This window comes from Lotus japonicus, chromosome 4, assembly GCF_012489685.1.
Source record: "Lotus japonicus ecotype B-129 chromosome 4, LjGifu_v1.2".
NCBI classification, from domain to species: Eukaryota; Viridiplantae; Streptophyta; class Magnoliopsida; order Fabales; family Fabaceae; genus Lotus; species Lotus japonicus.
The window spans coordinates 60396636-60416218 of record NC_080044.1 but is presented as its reverse complement, the minus strand read 5'-3'; the positions used below and the strand labels follow the sequence as shown (position 1 = coordinate 60416218).

The 19583-nt window shown below is 36.4% G+C and overlaps 2 protein-coding genes across 5 annotated transcripts; one reads left to right on the top strand and one right to left on the bottom strand.

The window, feature by feature from the left end:
- Positions 1–2226: 2226 nt before the first annotated feature.
- LOC130710673 (NEP1-interacting protein-like 2) lies at positions 2227–10352 on the top strand. Of its 4 annotated transcripts, none has more exons than XM_057560017.1 (5): positions 2227–2511; positions 3187–3365; positions 3617–3700; positions 9626–9781; positions 9997–10352. In XM_057560017.1, the coding sequence occupies exons 1-5, from the start codon at positions 2409–2411 to the stop codon at positions 10117–10119; spliced, it is 645 nt and encodes a 214-aa protein (XP_057416000.1). In that variant the 5' UTR covers positions 2227–2408; the 3' UTR covers positions 10120–10352. The 4 variants fall into 4 exon arrangements, with proteins under 4 accessions (XP_057416000.1, XP_057416002.1, XP_057416001.1 ...); XM_057560016.1 differs by having other exon boundaries at positions 2229–2511; positions 9617–9781; XM_057560019.1 differs by lacking the exon at positions 3617–3700.
- Positions 10353–12601: 2249 nt separating this feature from the next.
- Positions 12602–17860, bottom strand: LOC130711414 (ribulose-phosphate 3-epimerase, chloroplastic). The gene is made up of 10 exons (XM_057561012.1): positions 17518–17860; positions 16981–17095; positions 16607–16747; positions 16412–16525; positions 15019–15097; positions 14067–14176; positions 13899–13955; positions 13469–13538; positions 13281–13368; positions 12602–12935 (listed from the first exon to the last, which is right to left on the bottom strand). The coding sequence occupies exons 1-9, from the start codon at positions 17631–17633 to the stop codon at positions 13319–13321; spliced, it is 852 nt and encodes a 283-aa protein (XP_057416995.1). The 5' UTR covers positions 17634–17860; the 3' UTR covers positions 12602–12935; positions 13281–13318.
- Positions 17861–19583: the final 1723 nt, after the last annotated feature.

Here is a 19583-nt window from a genome sequence, read left to right as displayed (position 1 = left end):
TCTAACCGGGACTAAAGTTGGATCTACTGTACCGATTCCTAGGATGATCATGAATACGAATAACACAAATCTACCATTTCAATTTCAGAGAAGGCAGTTTGCCTATGTATGACGATCAACAAAGCGCAAGGACAAACACTAGGGTGTGTTGGGTTATATCTTCCTATGCCAGTTTTCAGCCATGGACAACTATATGTCGCGCTATCAAGTGTAAAAAGCAAATAAGGGCTAAGGATCCTAATAGAAAACCACGACGATCTCCCTTCTTACACAACAATTAATGTTGTGTATGAAGAAGTGTTTGACAATATAACTCCATAAGGTACAGTTTTTCGAGCTCTACATATTCATTTATATTTAGTACGATAAACATTTACATATCATTCCATTAATTCTAACATATAATTTCTTTTCCCTGGGATTTAGGTGGGTTGTATATTCTGCTTTCTCAAGCATGAGCAATGTGTTTAATAGCTTTCAGTAAGGATGAACAACAGTAAGTCTATAACTTGTGTTTTTCATTGTATTATAGTTAGAGATGTCAAAATTATCCACACCCGTGGATACCCTGCGGATAAAAACTCACTATCGGTAAAATTACTCGCGCTCACGAGTATACACAGATTTATTTAATGGATATTTCCACTATCCATTTATTAATTGGGCGGGTACGGATATTGATGTATCCAGGGCCGTGTAAGCTGTTAAAAGAATTAAGCAACAGCTTAAGGCCCCCAAATTTACTAAGGCCCCAAAAAAATAAAATTAGTTACTAACCATTAATAAATTTTAAACAATAAAAGTATAAAAAAATCAGAATTATATATTTCCTAAAATATTAGCCAACTAAAAAATGATATCTATAGAAAGATAGATTGAATCAGTTAGTAATTTTATCTATTGAAAGTGAAATGTTAGAGTTGCTTAATTATAAAACTCTGATAAATGATTTTGCAGCTAAAAAACTAGAAGTTTAGTATAAAAATTAATATTTTATGTTAAGTTTTTTAAAAAAAATCTAAAAAAAGGCCCATTTAACATTTTCGCTTAAGGCCCCAAAATGTCTGTACGCGACCCTAGATGTATCCATACCCATGGATACCCACCCGATGTATAAAATACTAAAATATCTTTTATATATATACATAGATGTTTATTAAGTCTGATATCTAATGAATTTATGTTTGAGTTATAGTTCTCCTTCAAGTAAACTTGTACAATTGTAATGGTAAAAAGAAAGCCCTTAGACCCAAAAAAGGGTAGAAAATAAGTATTTTCCTTTACACATTGATTGACTGTAAAGTCCAATCTTAAATTTTATTTTTAATATAATTTTCTTTTGAATAAATATATGTGAATTCATTTATGCTCATGAGTGTCAGGTGCTCATGGATATCCACATATATTTTAAAATCTGGTTAAAACTCACTTAGTGAATATCCATGTGGCTATTGAGCGGGTATGAGTATAAATTTTTACATGTGAAGCGGGTGATGGGTATATGCTATCAATGTCCACCCGTACCCATTGACATCCCTAATTATAGTACTATATTATTCAAGGAACATAGTATTAGTTTGTCTCTTTACTAAATTAATATTATAAAATTAACTTAATTATATTGGGTGTGATTTTATGTAGGTGAAAGCAGAATAATGATGCACCAGACAATATATTAGTTGAAGTGATTTGAGACATAAGAGTCAGGATCGTGTCTTCTGCGCAATTCATGTTCTACTCTATATTTTCTTTCCTTGCTATTATTTACTCATGAAAAACAATTGTTTATCAAAAGCACTTTTAAAGAGAACCAGACTGAGCGGCAAAACAAACTCATTCTGGATTCATTTTCTTAATATATTAAAGGACCTTTGTGTTTTAAGCAATGCATTGTTGTTTATGTGCAACAAATCATGGCCACATACTTAAATCTAAGGAGTAAAATTATATTCAAGGATTTAATTTAACACCAAAACATACTTAATTTTAAATACTAGAACTAAACACAATAATCTAAAGTTTCGTTTCATCATTCATTTAATTTCCACTACAAGGCTTTAGACATTATTTTCCAGTTCATTTATGTATGCCCTTTAGTAAAATAAAATTTTCACTTCAAAAGTTGACTAAAAAGAATTCATAAATTTTAAAAATCTTAAATTATATCATAATTAAATAAGAATAAAAATGCCACACAATCAATTTGTTCGTTGGTACATCAAAGTTGAAACACCACTACCTATCACAGTGTCTGTCTATTGCTTTGATTCTCTTCAAAGTCCACCTGCACCTTATCTTTCCTTTTCCATCGTTGACGGCGCAGCCTTCTTATCCTTTCAATCATCACCATTTATGGCCCGTCAACGCTTGCTGTTTCTGCGACTCTGACACAACCAAAAACCACCACCATGGAAACTGGAGCTGGAATCGAAACACCCTGTCGATTTCAATCCGTGTCCAGATTGATACTATGTGCTCTCTCTGGAGCTCTCACTGGCTGTTTTGCAATTGGTATTCAATCCTGGATTCCTTGTGTCTTTTGATTGGTTTCAGGGTTCAACACTTGAATTGTTTTGTACCCATCATTGATTTCTTTCTTTTGCTTAGTGGGGTGTGATTAAAAACACTCTTTGCTGTTTTGGTTGCCTAAAGTTTGAAACTTTATGAGATTTGCTATTGGTGTTGGAGCTAATTCACTTGGCTTGCTGTTATGTTTGGTAGAAACAATGAAACAGAATCAGAAAAGAATCTGCTTTTTTGTTCTTTTTTCTTCCTTTTTGAAGCTTATAAACAGAATCAAATCTAATTTTTTTCTTGTTGTTGTTGGGTTTTTTTTATTGACTTGAATTGATGGTAGTGAAATTTTCGGTTGGTCATGTTAGTAGATGCTTGGAGGGGAAGGGTAGCTCACTTGGTGAGGGAAACGAAGGAATTTGCAGGGTGAATGGTCAGGGTTGAAGCGAAGGAACTAATTTACTAACAATTAACAACTAACATTTGCCTAAAAAAAAAAAATGTTAAAATGTTAGCAAATGCTTTTGTCTATAAAAAAGTTGGAGAATTTTGCATATGTTGAATGAATTACTAGCCACTAGCTACTCTTTAAGTGTTGCTTGCTCAAGGATTTGAGGTTTGCTTTTATTGGTCTCATGTAACTCGTGATGTCTTGTGTTTTTTCAATTGCAGCTGGGGCTCTCACAGGAGCTCTAGCAGGCGCTTTAGCAGCTAAGGCTACCAAGAGTGGTTTTTTCCGGGGAGTTTCGTTGGGTGCCATTGCTGGGGCTATACTCTCGGTGGAGGTGTTGGAAGCTTCCCGGGCCTACTGGTGTATGGAGCAAACTGGTTCACGGGGTGCATCATCTATGGTTGGTGATCATTTTGCTCTTTATTTTCAATTATTTCTTTATGTTTGGAGTCATATTTGTAACTTGCAAAGTTATGAGGAACAACATGGTTACAGAATTACATTTTGGTTTGAAATGGCTCTATATAGGAGATATTTATGCCTGGTACTAGTTTGTGCTTGCCTGTTCATTAAGAAGCACCTTAAGAGTGTGATTACTGAGTGGCAATCTTAATTCGTAGTTTTAAACCAATTTCTATCATTTAAGTCCAGGCAGATTTCATAGAAGAACTTGTTCGTGGAAGGCTTGTAGAGGAATCACTTACACCTGCTATTTTAACTGCTTACAACTTGCAAGTATTATTTCTATCTCTCTCTCCCCCCACATTTTCCTTTTAAAAGCAAAAGCTTTTTATGTATGTTGATGCATATAATAGTCTAGTTACAGCGGTGTAACCTCTGTGTTAGTAATATTGAGCTGTTGAGTGTGACCAATTTGAGATGGGCAACTCAGTGTATATAACTGGTTATTGTTGTAAATAAGGAATTAATATAAGAATTATTATTAGAAGATTATATTCAGTATTAGGAGATTTATTCTCTTATTAGGAGATTGTGTACATAATTAGTTATTTCCTTATTTAGGATTAGTCTTCTTCTATATAATGTAATTACCCTTTGTATTCTGATTAAGAAGTAATAATACAATTTCTCCTACTTTCAAGTTGGTATCAGAGCTCCCGATCTTGGGAGTTCTGCTTCTGCGAAAAAAACCCTAGCCGTCTTATTACGACCCTTTTATCTGGTAACGTTTCCTGTTTTGCCACTGTTGGCTTATACCGTTTGGAGGCCTGTGCTCTTCATCACCGGCCTGCCATCCTCTGTTCGTTACTCCGATTGCACAGAGAGGGTTCCCCGTGCCTTTTGGTCTTGTTCTGAGGGTCGTTTCCTCACTTTGTTGGTGTTTTTTCTTGAGAAGCCTTTGGTTCTTCCATTCAAGGAGAGTGCAATCTTCTCTGTTTCTGTTATTTTTCCTCTTGTTTCCCTTCTACAGTAACATCTCTCAGTATGTCTGGAGACGAGATTCCCATACCTAAGGAGAAACTCACTTCTGGAGTGAAAGTCTCTCTTCCACCTTTGACCCACAAAGATCTTCCGGTATTACAAGGTTCCTTTCGCTTGGATGGGCGCAACTACCTCCAATGGTCTGAGCTCATCCGTCACACTCTCATAAGTCGTAAGAAAATCAGTTATATTGAAGAAAAAGCCCCTGCTGAAACTGATCCACAATATGACACATGGCGTGAAGAGAATTCTCTTATTATGACCTGGTTTTGGTACTCCATGATTCCGGAAATTAGCCGGAATTATATGTTTTTCCCTACTGCTAAGGAGATTTGGAATAATCTGGCACAGGCATATTCTAAGAAACAAGATCTCTCAGCTTGTTATGAATTGGAAAATAAAGTTTTCAATTCTAAGCAAGGAACTCTCTCCGTGACAGATTACTATGAGACCTTGAATGGTCTATGGATTGAATTAGATCAGTATCAAAATCTGAAGATGAAGTGTGATGCTGACTCCACAACATTGAATAAATTTATTGAAAAAGCGCGAATCTTTAAGTTTCTCTCTGGGCTTAACTCTGAATTTGATCCGATTCGGGTCCAAGTTTTGGGTAAAGAGCAACTCCCTTCTCTCTCAGAGGTGTTCTTTATAGTTCGTGGTGAAGAAACTAGGAGGACAGTGATGGTGGAAGACAAATCAGTTGATGGTTCAGCCTTAGCCTCTGGAAAGGGTCCCATAAAAGGATCCACCTCTTCCGGACACCCTAACCGTGATGATCGCCCCAACCGTGATGATCGCTTCAACCGTGATGATCTCTTCAACCGTGATGATCGTTGCACTTACTGTAAGAGGTCTGGTCACACCAAAGAGTACTGTTTCAAACTTTATGGAAGGGAAAACGTCCTTAGACGTATGAGGGGGTCCAAAGGTGCTCCGCAGAGGCGCGCAAATCACACAACTTCTGACATGGAAAATGATGGTGAAGTCCCACCTGTACCACCAGCAGAAGATGTCCCTAGCCTTAGCAAAGCAGAATTGGAGCGTCTGAGAGCTTTTATGGACTCATTGAGTAAGCCCTCTGGTTCTTGTTCTCTCACAATGACTGGTAAGAGTTCTACCTTCTTATCTCTTAATGCTTTGAGTACTGAAAATGACTGGATTATTGACTCTGGTGCTACAGATCATATGACACCTCACCCCTCACATTTATCTTCTTATTCCACTTACCCTGAAAAACACTATATCACTGTTGCTAATGGATCCCAAAACCAGATTACGGGATGTGGTAATATTCACCTTAGTCCATCTCTTCCCTTAAAGCATGTGCTTCATGTCCCAAAGCTTTCTAACAATCTTTTGTCCATCCATAAACTCACTCGAGACTTGAACTGTGCTGTAACCTTTTTCCACTCACATGGTGTTTTTCAGGATCTTGCCACGGGACAGATAATTGGGATTGCTAAGGAACAGGACGGGTTATACTGTCTGCGGCACGAGGAAAGCAAGTGTCATCAGACGAGTTCAGAGTCCTGGAATACTTCTCAAATATGGTTGCGGCACAAGCGTCTTGGGCATCCTCCTTTTAGTATTCTTAGGACCATGTTTCCCCATTTATTTTCAAAAGTGTCAGTCGAATCTTTTCATTGTGATGTTTGTCAGTTTTCTAAGCATCATCGTTCAACTTTTCTTCCTAGTAATAATAAATGTGCTCAACCTTTTGATCTTGTTCACTCTGATGTGTGGGGACCTTCGTCCATTTCTAATGTTTTTGGTGCAAAATGGTTTGTTACTTTTATTGATGATTGTACTCGGATTACATGGGTTTTTCTTATGAAAGATAAGTCTGAGGTGTTTCAATTATTTGTTAACTTTTTCCACATGATTAGAACACAGTTTGGGAAACCTATTAAGAGGTTAAGGTCAGACAATGGGAAAGAGTATGTTAACAAGAATTTTTCTGAATTTCTTACAAAAAATGGTGTGGTTCATGAGTTGACTTGTGTTGACACCCCACAACAAAATGGGGTTGCTGAAAGGAAAAATCGTCATCTTCTTGAAATCACTCGAGCTTTACTCTTTCAAATGAATGTTCCTAAGTTTTATTGGGGGGAAGCTTTCTTGACTGCTGCTTATTTAATTAATAGGTTACCTTCTAGGGTTTTATCTAGTGTTAGTCCTGTGCAGGTTATGACTAGCTTCTTTCCGTCTGTGCCCATTAAGTCAGGTCTTCAAAGTCGTGTATTTGGTTGTTCCGCCTTTGTCCATGTTCACGGTCATCATCGGGGTAAGTTAGATCCTCGGGCTATTAAGTGCATCTTTATAGGATATGCCTCAGATAAAAAGGGCTACAAGTGTTATCATCCTCCTAGTCGTCGTGTCTATATATCCATGGATGTTACTTTTCAAGAATCAGAGTCTTTTTATCCCAATCCTCAGCTTCAGGGGGGGAATACTCAGGAAGTTGAGTCTCCAGAATTGTCTGTTATTCCTCTTTTACAGGATCCCTTGATGCCTTCCTCTATTCCTATCACTGAGGACAGTGATGATGATGACAATGGTCCTGAACTAGTACCAAATCAGAATGATGACAATGGTCCTGAACTAGTACCAGATGAGAATGATGACAATGGTTCTGAAGTAGTACCAGATCAGAATAATGTTGACAGGTTCAGGATAAAGTACCAGCGGAAAGTAAAACCCGTCCTGATCCAACAACAAGTCCAATCGTCTGATCCTGAGGTAAGTGTTGCGAACCCTGAGCCTAGTAATTCCTATGAGCATAACCTTGATGACTTACCTATTGCCTTACGAAAAGGAAAACGTTCATGTGCCAAGTACCCTATATCCCAGTTTGTGTCTACTCAAAATCTTTCTGTGCAGCATCAGAGTTTTATTTCAGCTATTGACTCTATTAGAGTCCCTACATCAGTACAAGAAGCATTAAAAGATAAGAACTGGATTCAAGCCATGAATGAAGAGATGCATGCACTGGACAAAAATGGAACTTGGGAGATTGTTGAGAAGCCAAATGACAAGAGGACAGTAGGTTGCAGGTGGATTTATACCGTGAACTACCGATCTGATGGCACACTTGACAGGTATAAGGCGAGGCTAGTTGCAAAGGGATACACCCAGACCTATGGAATTGATTATGAAGAGACATTTGCTTCGGTAGCAAAAATGAACACTGTAAGGATCATTCTTTCCTTAGCAGCTCATTTTGATTGGGAGTTGCAACAGTTTGATGTTAAAAATGCTTTCTTGCATGGAGATTTGGAGGAAGAGGTGTATATGGAGATTCCACCGGGGTATGACCCTACTTCAGGAAGAAATAAGGTGTGCAAACTGAAGAAGGCCCTATATGGGCTCAAACAGTCACCCCGAGCTTGGTTTGGGAGATTCACTAATGCTATGGTGTCTCTGGGTTATAAACAAAGCCAAGGTGATCATACCCTCTTTATCAAACATACTCAAAATGGTAAACTCACTCTTCTGTTAGTCTATGTAGACGATATGATCATTGCAGGTAATGATGAACTTGAGAAGCAGAATCTGAGGAAACAGTTGGCAGCCCAATTTGAAATGAAGGATCTTGGAAAACTGAAATATTTCCTAGGTATGGAGGTGGCATACTCGAAGCAAGGGATTTTCATATCTCAAAGAAAGTATGTCCTTGATCTTCTCAAAGAGACTGGTAAATTGGGTTGTAAGCCCATTGGAGTGCCTATAGAGCAAAACCACAAGATTGGAAGTAGTGAGGAGGACCTTAGGGTTGATAAGGCTCAATATCAGAGACTTGTGGGGAAGCTCATTTATCTATCTCACACTAGGCCTGACATAGCTTATCCTGTTAGTGTTGTCAGTCAATTCATGCATGACCCACAGGAGAGACACTTACAGGCTGTGGATAGAATCTTGCAGTATCTGAAGGCAAGTCCAGGGAGAGGTCTGCTGTTCAAGAAGAGTGAGCAGTTGTCTATGGAGGTTTATACTGATGCAGATTATGCAGGGTCAATTGTTGACAGGAGATCCACTACAGGATATTGTATGTTCTTGGGTGGAAATTTAGTTACATGGAGGAGCAAGAAGCAGAATGTAGTTGCTAGATCAAGCGCAGAGGCAGAGTTTAGAGCCATGGCTCAAGGAGTTTGTGAACTGTTGTGGATGAAGATCATACTGGATGATTTGAAAATAAAGTATGAAGCTCCCATGAGACTCTTCTGTGATAATAAATCTGCCATTAGTATTGCTCATAATCCAGTCCAACACGACAGAACAAAGCACATAGAGATAGACCGGCACTTCATCAAAGAGAAATTGGATAGTGGTCTAATATCTACACAGTATGTCCCCTCAGGACTTCAGTTGGCTGATGTGCTCACCAAAGGACTTCCCTTGGAGCGGTTTCGAGAGCTTACTTGCAAGCTGGGAATGATAGATATTCATTCACCAGCTTGAGGGGGGTGTTGTAAATAAGGAATTAATATAAGAATTATTATTAGAAGATTATATTCAGTATTAGGAGATTTATTCTCTTATTAGGAGATTGTGTACATAATTAGTTATTTCCTTATTTAGGATTAGTCTTCTTCTATATAATGTAATTACCCTTTGTATTCTGATTAAGAAGTAATAATACAATTTCTCCTACTTTCAAGTCCATCTGTGCTAATAAGACCTGTGAATAATGCCCCATTTGTTTCATATAAATTTCCTTTCCATTATGAAAGCCTCCAAAATGCCAACATTCTATCTCTCCTCCTGTTCGCTAGTTTTCTGAGCATCTTAACTATTTTGTATCTGAAATCAGCCTCTTTTTCAAGCAATTCACCTGAAAAGGGTATTTCTAGGTTTTTTCACAGAAATGTGGTAATATAATACCAATGACACTAATGCTACACATGCTCAGGATGATCTTTATTCTTTTCATGTATTTTGACAATATATTTTGATGTGCACTCACTACTAATTGCTTTTGTATGTCAATGATTGGATGTGCCTCTTTTTGGTCTTCTTTGTATTTCTCTCCTGACTATTCTGTTTCACTCTTGTTGATTTTTATAACCCCAAATGTAAACGATTTCGAATTTTATTTTAAAAAGCCATGGTTTGTAAGATTTGCTTACATGTAACTAAAATGAACTTTTGTAAATCTTTACTATGGTGATTGTTCTGGACTTCTGTGTCTGAAGGTAGATGTTTTAGTTTGAGCAGGTCGGGGTTGCAAACACAGGCTATGATGATATTCATGATGTTCATAACTTAGTAGCATCCAGAGGACTGTCAGGGGACTCATTGAAGAAACTGCCGCACCATATGATTTTGAAGGACATGAAGGCAGAGAATTCTTACTGTACAATATGTTTGCAGGTGATTATTCTTTGAGAATTTGAAAATTCCTAATTTTTTCTTTTTAACGGCTTCGTGGATTAACGGAGAAGGACATTTATTCATGTGTAGGTTCTGCAAGTACTAACATCAAACTGTTACATGTTACTTCCCATAGTTTTTCATTACCTCCCCATTTGAATTTTTGAAGATACTGTTAATGAAACGTTTGTAACATCAACAAGTGCAATTTGCAGGATATTGAAGTAGGCGAAATTGCAAGAAGCCTACCTGACTGTCACCATACATTTCACTTGATATGCGTTGACAAGTGGCTTGTCAAGAATGATTCATGTCCTGTCTGCAGACAGAATGTGTAGTTTGTTCATTTTGGGTGGGCTGGTGTATATGTTGTATTATTTGTTTCTTTAATGCAAGCTCTTAATTTCCATCAAGTGGGAAAGAGTATTTTGTATAGTAGAAGTAGACATTGTCATTTTGTACTGTGCTGTAATATAATGCAATAATGGTCTTTGGTAGAAAAGTGAATGTCTAAAAATAATGCTTTGAGAGATAAAAATGAAAGTAAATGGGCCGCTCACATGTTTATAAATCCTGCAAATGATTCTACATGCAGTACTAACATTTTAAAGTTCGTATATATATATTAATATTTTTATAATTTTACTAGATATCAGCTTTTTGATTCCATCATGTTCCTCCCAAATTGGGGGAGCAAAAGTGAGGGAAAAAGTGGAATATGATGTAATGCATACCAATACCATTGGTTTCGTATGGATTGGTACCACGATATGATCCCAGGCTAGCAGACCTAATTTTACCATCGGGCATAATAACCATGAAAATGGCTCCTCTTTAGTTTGATAATATCAACCGAACCAAAATATGTTATTTCCATGGGAACCTGCACAATTACCGGGAGGCGGGAGATTCTCGTTATAGATTCTTATAGTATTGTTCAGGGTAGATAAACTAATTCATGTCGATGTTTAATGAGTTTCATCCTATTTTTAACTAGAACAAGCAATGATTCGTTCATCCTCTCTCCTCCATTCCGCTTCATTCCATCCACTTCCATCATCCAAACAAAGCGCAAGGAAAGTAAATAGCAACTCAATGTTTAAATCAGTCTCAGTGTTCATTGTAGCTTTGAATCTGCTTTTGGACGGGTGAAGGGTAGGGAGGGACTGCACATGGTTCCATCCACAAGAGAAGATGATCCAGAGGGAGTCAAAGGTGGAACAGGCTTGATCCAAGTATTCATACGAAGGCATGACATCAAGTAAAGTTTTCAAATACTATGTTCCCCCCACAGCACTGTCAAGTGTCAACAATGTTTACAAAACAGAGAGGAATATCAGTTTGAGATGGTAATCATTTAGGCATTTGAACACTTGTCATACTCATGAACTTCACATTTCATTCTTCAGGAAAAAAAAAAAACGATTACCAAAGATGCTACCTTTGTTATATGCTAAACAGCCCATTGTATCTATAAATGAGTCCCATACCATAACACAAGGTTTGAACTTTTGTAAATCAGCTGTACACTAGTAGGTCCATAACTGAAATTGCAATAAACCAGAGATAACACTTGCAAACCTCATAAAAAAGTAACAAAAGCAGCGCATAAAAACCTTGAGAACCAACAAATAAGTCAAATTTGTGCTATCACAAGTGAGGAGTGTTAGCAACACTCTTTCATATGGATCTCATCCTTTTAGTGGACCACACTTGAATTTTTAGCCACACAAATGAGAGACGGTTGGAAAGAAGGTGTTGCTACCATTTTTCTTAGTTTCAATTGAAATTCCATCGTTAATGTAGTGTTTTTCTTATCCTAAGATGCATTGTTAAATATCAGCTATTACAATTTTGCAGCGTTTATTACACAATGGTTCAAAGTTTGTACTGTAAACAAATTTTCTATTAGCCGTAAGGATATAGAGTTTAATAAGCACTTTGAAATTGTGTATAATAATCCCTTTCATCACATAAGGAAGATAATTGCCTAAAATCTCATATTCCATTGCAGGGTAGAAATTATTATTAACAAAAACCTTGAAACATGATCATGTTTTATCTGTCTATCTCCAGAATTTTTACATAGACAAGAAGTTGATATCAAGATTTTTTTTTGATTTAGTGTAGCATAGCTAATCTTATGCAGTACACCTACGACCCACTTGATCTTAAATCAATTATGAATCCAAGAAATCCATATTTGCATACTTTTATTATCTACTCCAAAAAATCCAAAAGCGCCCATTGAAAGGTATTGATATATTCAACCAAAAAAAAAAGGTATTGATATATCTTTACAAATGAAAAGTTGATCCACATAAAATGTCATCTAGCTTAGCTTAACAGGATATGGCAAGAGATTGGCATAAAATCACCATTCTTTAAGCAAAATGCCTGTGTCAAGAATTGTGCAGCAATCTGGATATGGCCTCCTAGTATATCTAGTTTGGTTAACCATTTTGTTGGCTCGAATGTCCATTGGCAGATAAGAACTTTTAGCAAATTCTCTCATGTTTGGATAAAAACAATGTTCACAAAAATGTTAGTTTTAGCTCAAGAAAAGATCGTCTAACCGAAAATATCCTGCTTACTTTTCGATTTTACTATTTTCACTTCATTGAACATTTCTCTAGAGAAGTAGAGTAGTGAGATTTCTTTTCAACATTCCTCTATTTGCTACTTATCTCAGAAGTGTGGATATTCACATACACGCACTGCCTAAATATACACTGATCACATTCATCTGGCAACAAGTCCCTTCCTCGACGCAGAGGACAAAGAAGAGCTTGGACAATGTCTTATTGAAACTCTCAGAGCTAGTGATGAAATAAAATGACATTAACTTTGAAAGGAAACAGTAATTTTACTTGGATTTCTTCAAACCTTGTATTAAATAAAAAGCACAATAGCTTTACAATATGCGGGAACACAACACAACTGACTAGTTACAACTTACAAGCTGATACAGAATAGAGTGCTTTATCTTGAACTAAACTTGTTATGATACTCCAAGAGATATACATAAACACACATCACTGCGGAAGCCTTCCACTGATTTCTAGTCAAGTCCAGAGAGGTGCAATTGCTGGTGGTGCCAACAAGCCAGGCAGTATAATAAATGCCCAATAGGCTTGCTTTTTATGAATATTGTCTGCCATGTTCAAACAGATTAAAACATGCAGTGAGAATAAGATTTAGATCATGCTCGGGATAATATCTTTCACATTGTGTCACCAACCGATCACTTTTCACACGACCAAAAGTGAAGTTTCTAACAGTATTGAGTAATAATCAGACGGATACATGCGATCATTGAGACACAAGTTTAACATTATGATACAATTATTTCCATATTGAAACTGGATCATAAGCAATCTCTGCCATTATTTATTTTACTTGATTATTTCTTATAGTGGCAGAAAAATGATGTCCAGGTGTTCAACCTCCCAATCAGGAAAATGATTTCAAACCTTGAGGGAGCAAAATTGCAGCTTACATTGGAATATAAACTGGATAGGATCCCATGGAGGCCTTTTACACAGCAACTGGTTCAGGTCTTTTGCTAGTTTTGATTCCTTTTATAGCTACAAGGGAATTGAAGCCATGAAAATTATCAAAATCACATTGAATTTCTAGCTATTTCGATGAATACCAAATCACACAATCATAATACTTTTCAGGTACCTTCAGCATAATCTTTAGCTCCAAAGACAGCGGAACCAGCAACCAGTGCGTTAGCTCCAGCCTCAATCACCTGCCACACAAGATTATACTAATATTGGATCTTACAATTCAAATGAATTTTATGGCTCTCTATTCCTTGTAGAAAGCATTCCAATACAAACATGGGCTTCCCCCTCCTTATTTCTTTTTAAGTCCTTGATATAAACTAAAAATTGAGCAATTTACCAAAATACAGCAGCATATTATAATTAATATAAATATTCAGAACACGTGCCACATCAGGTGTTTCCCAAAGTTTTATGTTGCAGTCATCCTCTCGAAAAAGGCAATCATTGAGCATTATCAGATTATGCTCAGCATGCAGAAGACTTGTTACAGATCATTCTAAATTATAAATGAGAGGAAGACAATATGAGAATGTAAACGGCACCTTATAAGCATTTGCTGGAGTAACTCCACCATCCACTTCAATCCATGGATTCACACCCTGAATAGAGAAAGAACATTACAGGATTATGCAAGAAATAAAAGCGGGGGGGGGGGGGGGGGGGCACAAAACACAATAGCACACACACACACACAAATGATTGCACCCTACCTTCTCTGCGCATAATCTTCTCAAGTCAGAAATTTTCTTTACTTGACTTTCAATAAAACTCTGGCCACCAAAGCCAGGGTTTACAGACATAATTAAGACCAAATCAACCACTGCCAACACCATAATGAGATTATGAGCTTAAAAATATGAAAACTTAATATAATTCAATATGTTATGAAATAAGTTGTTTGACTCTCTTTTACTTCCTTAATAAGGAAAACGTGCCCATGCATTTCTCGAGTAGTTAAAATAAATCAAAAATAAGATTTACAGTCTTCTACTTTGATAATTTATTTTAGTAGTTTAAAACAAGAAAGTAGCCCCTTTATTTGCATCACCTCTTCTCTTGTAACAAAACAATTTTAAATCGCATTCATGCCAAAATTGACAGTAATCTAATTAGAAAATAATGTAGAAATATATATTGCTAGTGGAATGTAAGTTTAAATTACTTAAAAAAGGTTAAACTAAAAATCAGATGCTTGATCTTTCAAATTTTGTGAAGTTTCACAGAATATTCAGTGAACTCATATATGAAAATAGGAAAACAAAGTTCATGCTTTAAACAACCATAAAAATCAAAGTGTAGTTCACCCAAAAACAAAAATGCTTTTTTGTAAATTCTAAATTTGAAGGTAAACTGTAACAATCATTTAACTATTTTGTCCCACATGTTCCTATTATGCCCTTATGACTGCTCAAAATATGTTCTATGAAAAAAGCCTAAATATTTAATAACATGATGAAATAATCAAACTCGTAGTTTGCAGACTCGTTAACTTTTTTGTTCTAAAGCAAGTCCATATAAGGCTGGTATTGTTCCATGGCTAAAGTTAGTAATCCATATAAGCATATAGGGAACCAAAGTCATCATAGCATCATTAATGGTCTTGTTGTATAATGAAAAGAAATGGAAACAGAAAATATGGAGTAACAAAATGCAAAGGCTCACCATCAAGAACATATTCTATTGCACTCAGTGGGGTACCAGGGTTTAGGACAACTCCAGCTTTAGCTCCCAGACTTTTCACCTAAACCAAGAGAACATAGTCAGATTCAGATATATCAAACTGAAACTGGAGCGGAAAACATGTTTTTGAGAAATAATTTCTAGAGTTTAATTCTCTACATGTTGCTACTTGCTAATTAACATTTTTACCCACAGCATATAACAACCATAGTTCTGAAAGAAAGAAACCAACTCTGAAGCAGATACACTCGATAGTAAGGCCGCAAATTTCACACCACAGTGCAAACATAGCAGACATACGAAAACATTTAAAGATGATAAGAGGTTGCTGAACTTCAATTATGTACTTGGACACTTAATTGATATGAAGAGGCAAAGAATACATCATTACGAATAAGTAGATAACATCATCTATCTCTGCCCAACTACATAAAGAGACCAATGCCTTCTACTGCATGTTGCCATAACCTAAACATTGTTGATTACTAACCCAATCCAACCAAGAAAAGAATAAAAATAGAGATGCCGATAATCTTACCATCACATGTTCATCCCAACAATAAAACTGAGACCATGTAAAAGGGGGGGAAAAGTTTTTTTTTTCTGAAAAAGGTATCAGAAAACACTAAGTTCCTTCTAAGGTCAATCCAGGTTTAAGGATTTTCCTGATATGACATTGGGCTTTATATTTCTTCAAAGGATTATAAACATTTTCATAATTCAAATGCTTCATCAAAAAGGGTATTTAAAGATTGCGAACTTTAGTACAAAATGTAATCAAGTAAATTGATATCTTAAATCCCACAAGAAGTTGGAATGGCCATTTCATTAACAAATCCTCAAACTGGTTTTGTTAACACTTCCCATCCGCATTATTAAGTTTAGATACCCATACTAATGTAGTAATGTTAGATGCCAAGACATTCCTTCACTGTTTAAACTTAGACTTACATATATCTGATGATTTCTCTGTCCTTGACAAGATAAATTACATGTGATAATTATCACTGGCTTATTACAACAACAGCAATCAAAACATTTTCTCACGAGGTGGAGAGGGCTACATAGATCAAACAACAGTGTAATGTCCTATCATGAATCAAATCCGATCAATGATAGATCTTTTAAATCTAAATCTCTTTCGGAGATTTTGCCAATAGCTTTGTTGGTCCCCCTCTATCTCTAACTGTTGAACTACCCACCATCTACTCTACCCTCCTTACCAGTATTTCTACAAGTCTTTATAATTTTACCATGTCTTAACTTAAATAGATGTTTGACCCCTCTAATTTGAAGAAATAAATAAATCAAATCAAGTTGGTTCCCTTGGCATCAACCTTCAGTTGCAAAAATATTGTTCAGAAGAAAACCTTACTTGATTGACTGTACGGTGCAAATGGATGGTGGAAGATTGTTCACAATGAATACTGACTATGTCAGCCCCTGCCTTGATAAAATCCGGCACCCGCTGTTCAGGTTCTACAATCATCTGCAGTGCTTTAACAAGAGTCAGAAAAAGTACTTATAATTCAATATCAGCCTAATTTAATATATGTATAAAGATGAATACCAGGTGTACATCCAAGGGAAGATCTGTCACAGGGCGCAATGCATCAACTATAAGAGGTCCAATTGTAATATTTGGAACAAAGCGGCCATCCATGACATCAACATGAATCCAATCACAACCTGCCAACTCCACTGCTTTAACCTAGACAAGATAACACAAGAACTCCAACAATCATGATCGCAGTGCTGACAATCAGAAAACATGATAACAAATACTAGGAAAAAAAAGGATAAATGTACTATAAATTAGCAAACTTTATACAATGATTCCATATGCATTATACTTTCTAGAAAACTTGGACTTATCCCCTTGTTGTGTAATACCAAATTGAATACTAAATTACTGATTACAGAAGGTAAAGCAAATTGTAGAACCTGTTCTCCTAATTTTGCAAAGTTAGCAGAAAGAATAGATGGAGAAACAATGATATCGCTCTTCGAAAACTTGTCAACGCGAGATGATGCCTTCACGATGGTTGAAATTTTCCTCCTGCATTCCCCAAAAAAAGCAAGTCACAAAAAGATATTGAAGCAGACTGCATTACTCTTTCAAACACCACAAGCAAGATATAATAAAAAATAGTAAATAAACATGTAATAATGAAAGCTTTCCTGTACATGCACACTGCATCCTACATAAATATGTCTTATGGGGTAATAGTTTCAAAATTCAACATGGCTAATTGAACAATACTAGTAGAATTATAAATGGTAACCCAGAACAAAGTTAAATCTTCAATCACACAAAAGGGGCAATTTTCCAGAATTAGGTGAATCTGAATTTGAATCCAAAAATGAAAAATTTCCGCAATTGGGTCTCAGTTTCCGAACAACATACATGCTTCTCAAGCTCACAGAACTCAACAAACAACAAACCCATAATTCAATTACAAAAAAAAAAAAGGGAAAAACCTGGAGAAAGTGAGGGAACGGGGATGATTGTTGAAAATAGCGGTTTTGCTGTGGAGGGAGGAAGGTCCATTGATCTGGGATTGGAGAGTCGAGGAACACAAGGAAGTTGCAGCCATCTCGTTCTGCTTCTGCTTCTGCTTCTGCTTCTGCTTCTTCCTCTGCAAGTGTTTGTGTGTGTGTGAAACGCGTGAATGGAATGATATGGAAATTGTGGAAGAAAATCCAGAGAGGATGGAGAATCAGGTGGATGACACGTGGTTGTTTGGTGGGGATGTGCTTATCTGCAATGGTTGGCGCTCTGCGTCTCTTCACACAACCAGTTGCTGCTGACTGAGAAGAGACACCACCAAGGGTATTTTGGGGTTCTTCTCTAAATTGGAGTTGAATTCAATGTTAATTATGGGAATTATTTGCTTTAGCATCAGCAAATTATAAATAAAATAGGTGAAAATAATAGGGTTAAGCGTCATGTTAGTCTTTGTTTTTGAGTCGTGGTCTGAACTAGGTCTCTCGCCAGAAAAATTATTGTAAATGGTCTCATATTTGAAAATTACTTGAAGCGGATCCTCGCCGGAGCTCTAATGAGTGCTGATTTGGATTGCTGACAAGGATAAAAATGCTGAGATGGAATTAAAAAAAATTAAAAATTAAAAGTAAATAACATATGAGAAATTTTAATTAAATTAATTAAAACAAAACTAATTAACATATATATAACCCTAAATCAATTAACAATTCAAATTCCCCCTTCTCCCAAATTAACCCAAAATCATCTTCATCTTCACAAAATTATCTTCATCTCCAAAGGACCAAGAAATTCATCTCATCATCTCCTACTCCTTCATCTTCTTCTTCATCATCAAAGGAAACCAAATTTTAGAGTTTCAGAAACAATAAACAGGGTGCAAAAATACAGCAGACGCAATCCTGCAATTTTCACCCTCACGCTCTCTTGACTCACCACTCTCCCTCTCTCTCTTTCCTCTTCTTCACCCTCACGCTCTCCACCCACAACCCTGTAATCTTTCAAACTCAAAATCCATCATCATAAACCATAAAATTCCCAGAACCCCACCATCGATTTCTCCCCCCCCCCCCTAGGGGTGTTCGCTGTTCGGTTTGGACCAGTTTTAGGTGAAACCAATCCAATCAAAATTCATTGGTTCGGTTTCGATCGATTGTTAGTAAAAAAAATTAAAAATCGAATCGAACCAAACCGATGATAAACGGTTTGGATCGGTTCGGTTCATTGGTTTCACAACTTTTTTTTTTATCAATATCAATTCCACAACTTTAAATATATATAGCAATCATATATGATTCACAATTTAACAATGCATAAAAGTGTCAAATCAATAACTCAACTATAACTTAATCAATAATAATCCATAATCAACACTTAAGTACTTAACAATGTATAAATAATTAAAGTAGTGTTTAATATTAGTACCATTACGACATTACAAATTAATAATAGAAAACAAAAACATATATAATAAACTTAAAAACATAAAAAGTCTAACATAAACAATAATTCTTCAAAATAGTTATTTAATTAGTACATATATATATATATATATTTTAAAATGTTTTATAAATAAATATATATCATCGATTTGGTTTCATCAGTTTATTAGTTTTTAACTTTTTAAACCGTGAATCGAACCAATCTTCATTGGTTTTTATCGGTTTTGAACCGAATGGCAAAAACAAAAACCAATCCAATTGCTTTGATTCGGTTCCTCGGTTTCATCGGATCGATCCAATCCGATGAACACTCATACCCCCCTCAACCTCATCCAACCTAGAAATCCGGAAACCCCTCAATTCCCACTCTGTTCTTCAACTTGTTTACTGGGAAGAGGAAGATGAAGAAGATGTGGTGTCGGTGTTGGCGAGGTCAGCTTGGTTCGTGGTGCTGCTACGGTGGTGGTACCGCAACCCACCACTCCGATCTACCCCTTTTTCAATCTGATTCACACATGGGTTTGGAGGTTAGGGTTGCTTGGTTCGTGGTGCTGCTACGGTGGTGGTACCGCAACCCACCACTGGATTGGCAGGGATAA

What these genes read in the sequence shown, in the direction of transcription:
- LOC130711414 (XM_057561012.1), bottom strand. Translation starts at nt 17,633, where the DNA reads ATGGCTGCAACTTCCTTGTGTTCCTCGACTCTCCAATCCCAGATCAAT. An exon ending in TTGCAAAATTAGGAGAACAG is followed by an intron (nt 16,748 to 16,980) that starts GTTCTACAATTT and finishes TATCTTGTCTAG; the next exon opens with GTTAAAGCAGTGGAGTTGGC. An exon ending in AGCTAAAGATTATGCTGAAG is followed by an intron (nt 13,369 to 13,468) that starts GTACCTGAAAAG and finishes ATTCCCTTGTAG; the next exon opens with CTATAAAAGGAATCAAAACT.
- LOC130710673 (XM_057560016.1), top strand. Translation starts at nt 2,409, where the DNA reads ATGGAAACTGGAGCTGGAATCGAAACACCCTGTCGATTTCAATCCGTG. An exon ending in CACTGGCTGTTTTGCAATTG is followed by an intron (nt 2,512 to 3,186) that starts GTATTCAATCCT and finishes TTTCAATTGCAG; the next exon opens with CTGGGGCTCTCACAGGAGCT. An exon ending in ACTGTACAATATGTTTGCAG is followed by an intron (nt 9,782 to 9,996) that starts GTGATTATTCTT and finishes TGCAATTTGCAG; the next exon opens with GATATTGAAGTAGGCGAAAT.